The sequence below is a fragment of the Pundamilia nyererei genome, unplaced genomic scaffold (assembly GCF_000239375.1).
Source record: "Pundamilia nyererei isolate P.nyererei 1_Seehausen unplaced genomic scaffold, PunNye1.0 scaffold00013, whole genome shotgun sequence".
Taxonomy (NCBI): Eukaryota; Metazoa; Chordata; class Actinopteri; order Cichliformes; family Cichlidae; genus Pundamilia; species Pundamilia nyererei.
The window spans coordinates 2,556,971-2,561,437 of NW_005187414.1; the positions used below are offsets into that span (position 1 = coordinate 2,556,971).

A 4,467-nucleotide genomic window follows, 5' to 3' on the forward strand; every position below is an offset into this window, starting at 1 on the left:
GTCTGCCTTTGGGTTCACATCTATCTAATCAGCTGGAGGTCAGATGCATCAGGTCCTGTGTGAGGTTTTTGCTGGATTTTCCTTTTCTTGAGGATATGACTTTCAGATACGACTCATCAGCAGCAGATACCCTTTAAGGCCAGCCACTTCTTCCTCCACTTGTTATTTTGTAATAACAGTTATTTGAAATAACCTTGCCGGTGCAAAAATACCATTATATGCCTGTCAAACTGTGTAATCTTTCTTTCAACTAAAGAAATGAGGACAAATTATGTGTTTTTGTGGCAGGCTGCTAGTAACAAAGTGCCTAAAGATTTAACACTGGTTCTTTGCTGCGTTGTCCTAGCAATGGGTCCAGAGGAAATAGATCACATTTTACAGCTGCACTTTAATGCAACAGGTGAAATAACCCCTGCAGTCACGAGACACTCTTTTTGTGCTGTGGTAGACTGTGTTATATTGTTCATGTTATTTTCCTCACACTTCAGATCTTTTCAAGTTAACATTTGGTGTTAGACGTACAAATAACAAACTCAAAGGTAAGCAAAGAGAATCTGGTTTGTCTCCCAAATTATAGACTTTTCTGTGTGTGTGTGTTTTCTTTAAACTCCATAAAAATCCCCCAGATTGCTCTGCATGTCTATAAAACATCATGCATACATAATGTCATTACCCAAGGCCATATATTCATATTTTATGTCAAGATTTTTAATTATTTTAACACTTTTATGACCTTATTCGATGATTATGAACTTACAGGAAGAAATAAACAGGTTCATTAGCTCTTTTTCTACTACACTGCCTCTACCCGCAGCTCATTATCAGCTCTTTTTAATGCGAGGGACACAACAGATGAAAACATCACTTTCACTACAAAGCCTAAACTTGGCTTGTCTGAAAGTGGTGCACTGTGAGTTCTCACTTTATGTTATATTCACCTTGCCGTCCTTCAGAGAGAGATCCTGGATATAGCTCTTTGTGGACAGAAAATTTAATTCACTTGCAACTCCTATTAACATTTCACTCAAGCCACAAGTGTGATTATGGCTGTTCTTAACCATCCCTCAGTCTGGTATCCATATATCTGTCTCATTCCTCTTTTTTTCCCCCTGAAAATCCTACTTTTTACTCTGCTATCGCACTGGGGGCTGTGCCGGTGATTAATCAAAGCAGCGAGCTCTGACACATGGCTAAATTGGCTGCTCTAACCTGATATATAACATGGGCTGTAATGCCGTCTAACACAACCAAGTCCTCTGGAGGATCTCACCTAATGCAGAGATTGTGTTGGGTTTGGAGCTCAAGGCGAAAGAAGTTTCGAGCCCCTTTCTCTAATATAATCTTCTTCTAGTACTTTCTGTGTATTTGCCCATGTTATGAGGTCAGAGAACATCCAGATAGCGGTAGGTAAGGGGAAATGGACTCAGTAGCTATCTAGAGAGAGATACGACTTTTATCCTGGCAATAAATCAATGCTTGTATTAATATATTGAGATGGTTTCCATCATCTCGCTGTGGGGATGCAGGAAAAGCTGGAATACGTAGAATCACTGCAGCATTGCAACATTTGAGCTGGTATAATTCACTGTAAGTATGCACAAGTTGTATTTTTTGAAGCAAAGCAATTTCATTACATCAAAGCTAGTTTCACTAGTGTTACGAAGACTGTAGTCAACTGAGAGACAAATGGTTATGCAAATGAATTCATGTTTCCCTATTTGTAGTTGCTACTTTAGGTTTTTTAGTTTTTGTTTGTAATTGACTGAAGAGTTTGTCAGTTTTTGCAAAATGTGAGTGAACAGTCAAGCGAGCAGCTCTGCAGTTTTGGCCATGCTTTTGGATTTTGGTTGCATTTATGTTTCTGCACTGCTGTCAGATTCACTTTGTCCTGTTCATTTATATACACATATAATATATCCATGCTCTGTCACCTGCCGTTCTTCGTCTACTGTGCAGTCAAGCTTTCCAGTTGTGTTTCCAAGTATTTTTCCTTGTGTTATGTTCTGTCTCAGCATGTTCACTAAAGATTTGGATTTTATCCAGATTAACGTGACAAGAGTTTGTCCACGCCTTCGTGGGCTGAGTGGGTACCAATCAAGAAAGAAGCCTGTGCTCCAAAATCAACAATTTTCAAGCTCGACTAAGCTTGAAGCTGGGTCTGTGCCATGAAACCAATGAATTTAAATGAACTCTACCAAATGTGCTAAGAAAAAAACAAATGAATATCCAGCCAGAATTATGCCAGAAACTTGTTCATGGCAAAAGTGTTAAGTACTAAGTGACACAAATATCAGTGTGGATGTGTGTACGTATGCTTTTGACCCTGTGTGGAGTGGAGAAAATCCAAAATAAATTGAAAGAGTTGCTTTTCAAATTCATTAAAGATGTATGGCGTGCAGTCATTTCAGCCTGGAAAAAGCACAGTTCAAAGAAATCATTAAAATCCAAAAATCCAAATTCCATCCATGCCCATGGTGAGTGGATGTAAACTTGATGTCTTTGCATTAAAGATGCAATTTTGTCTTTAATTCTTTTGGCATTTTAAAAAGCTGACTACTGCTTAAAAATAGAAAAGTCCCAATAGCAATAGAACAAAACGAGATGTGCTTCACTGTGTATTACATAAGTAAATATTGCACAGTTGCAATTCTCTTTTCTTCTGTATTTATTACTCTGTTTCTGACCATGTTTTAGTTGCCCTGTCAGCTCTCTGCCTATAAATTTATACTTTGTACCGTTCAGCCAAAGGCAACACGGTTTGAACTGAAGCAGAAGTTCAATTTTTTTGACTGAAGCCATTTTTTTCTTATGTATTTGTGTGTGTATCAGAGAAAACAGGACACCGGTGACATGGCAGGACCACTGTGCCTTCTCAAAGCACAGAGCTGATTTAACAGGGATGTTAAACATCTGTGAAAGTTCAGCACAGATAACTTAAAAACACAAAAACAAACATTTCAACCTTTATCAGTCTTTTTTCTTTCATCCTTACCTGAGCGACCATCTCTCTGGATATCCACATGATGCCAGGAGCCGTCATTGACCTTAGCCTGCGTTGCTTTGACCTTGATAGTCCCGGAGCCCATGTCTAGCAGCAAGTAGAGCCCTCCATCGAGCAACTCCACTGCAAAGAAGTCCACCTTGTTGTTCTTCTGGCCCTTCGCGTCCCTCCTGTCCTGAGGCTTACCGTGGGTGAAGAGGATCAGCCCGTTGGGTTCAGAGGTGCGGAAGTCAAAGGAGATGGAGCCCACGCGCTTGGTGTTCCATTTTGGCAAGGCCAGGTAGGATTCCGGGGTCTCGAAGTTGATGGGGTCGAGGGTGGGAACGTTTTCGCACTTGAAGACCACGTCACCCTGGAGCTTCATCTTGGGGTCGACAATGCGGGCGAGGCGGGAGAGCTCCAGGCGAATATCGTTGTTCTTGTACACCACCTGTGGAAGATATATGGGGGAAACGATCACCAAGAATCCTGTACGATTACTGTACTTTCTCGTCCTTTTTCAAAGCTTATTTCCAATGTTTCAGTATATGAAATGATTTGCCGGTGCAGCAACGGTAAATAACTTCTATGGAAATGAATTGCAGTTCATTTCAAAGTGCAATAGTATAGCATCATGTTGACATTATTATATACTGCAAATTAAAGGGCAGCTGGATCAATAAAACTAATATATATGTAAAGCTTTGATTGTCTCAGTCATTTTTCTATTCCCGCTTCAATTCATCTATGACAAAAAGGAGATGCACGACTATTTCTTTTGGGCTTGACTGAACACCTACTCACTGACTGAACTGTGAGACGTGATGGCTAAATTATTAGCGAGTCATTCCTTGTAATATTCAAAAAGACCAGCCTTGATAAACCGAGGGTGAAACCCCACAGGAGGATCTGTGACAGTGTGAGAATATATCCAATATCATATTTATTTACCAGCAATAAATTTACACCAACCCTCTAATCCATCAAAGTAGAAAGCAGCGCCACATTATAGTCAAATACAACAAAATACCACAGATATGGGCTGCAGAATATTGTCAATTGGAATCCATTGATGCAGAAAATTAATGTTTTTTTTTCCCTCTTTTTTTCTGAGGAGGAAGAGAGGCTTTTTCGGGTATATAGGGCAGTGTATGCGCAGGAAACAGCAACACTGTTAGAGCGAGCACAGCTGTCAGCCAACAGATTGTACTTCTGTGGGATTACTGATAATCCTGGAAGATTTGACAGTAAATCAACACAGGTGACCCAAGCGCTGAGGAGGACTGAGGAGGGGAGCGGGTGGGGTTGAGAGGGGTGTAATGTGTGTGTGTTTGTGTGTTAAGGGGGAGGCAACAAGCTCCAACAACAAGCTAGTGAGAACAAGGGCAGCAAACATGTCAAGACACAAGTAAAAAGGTCAAATAGGGTCCTGTGTGTGTGTGTGTGTGTGTGTGTGTGTGTGTGTGTGTGTGTGTGTGTGTGTGTGT

General features: G+C 40.6%; 1 protein-coding gene across 11 annotated transcripts in view; it reads right to left on the reverse strand.

Moving 5' to 3' along the window:
• nrxn3b (neurexin 3b) overlaps window positions 1-4,467 on the reverse strand; it is a 318,108-nt gene that overhangs the window by 222,519 nt on the left and 91,122 nt on the right. For all 11 annotated transcript variants that reach the window (XR_001290266.1, XR_001290265.1, XR_311495.1 and 8 more), the window contains one exon: window positions 2,993-3,431. Coding sequence is in view for 8 of the 11 variants with exons in the window: in XM_013908704.1 (XP_013764158.1) it covers window positions 2,993-3,431 (439 nt within the window). In the remaining 3 variants the exon portion in view is untranslated. The remainder of the gene's footprint in view (window positions 1-2,992; window positions 3,432-4,467) is intronic.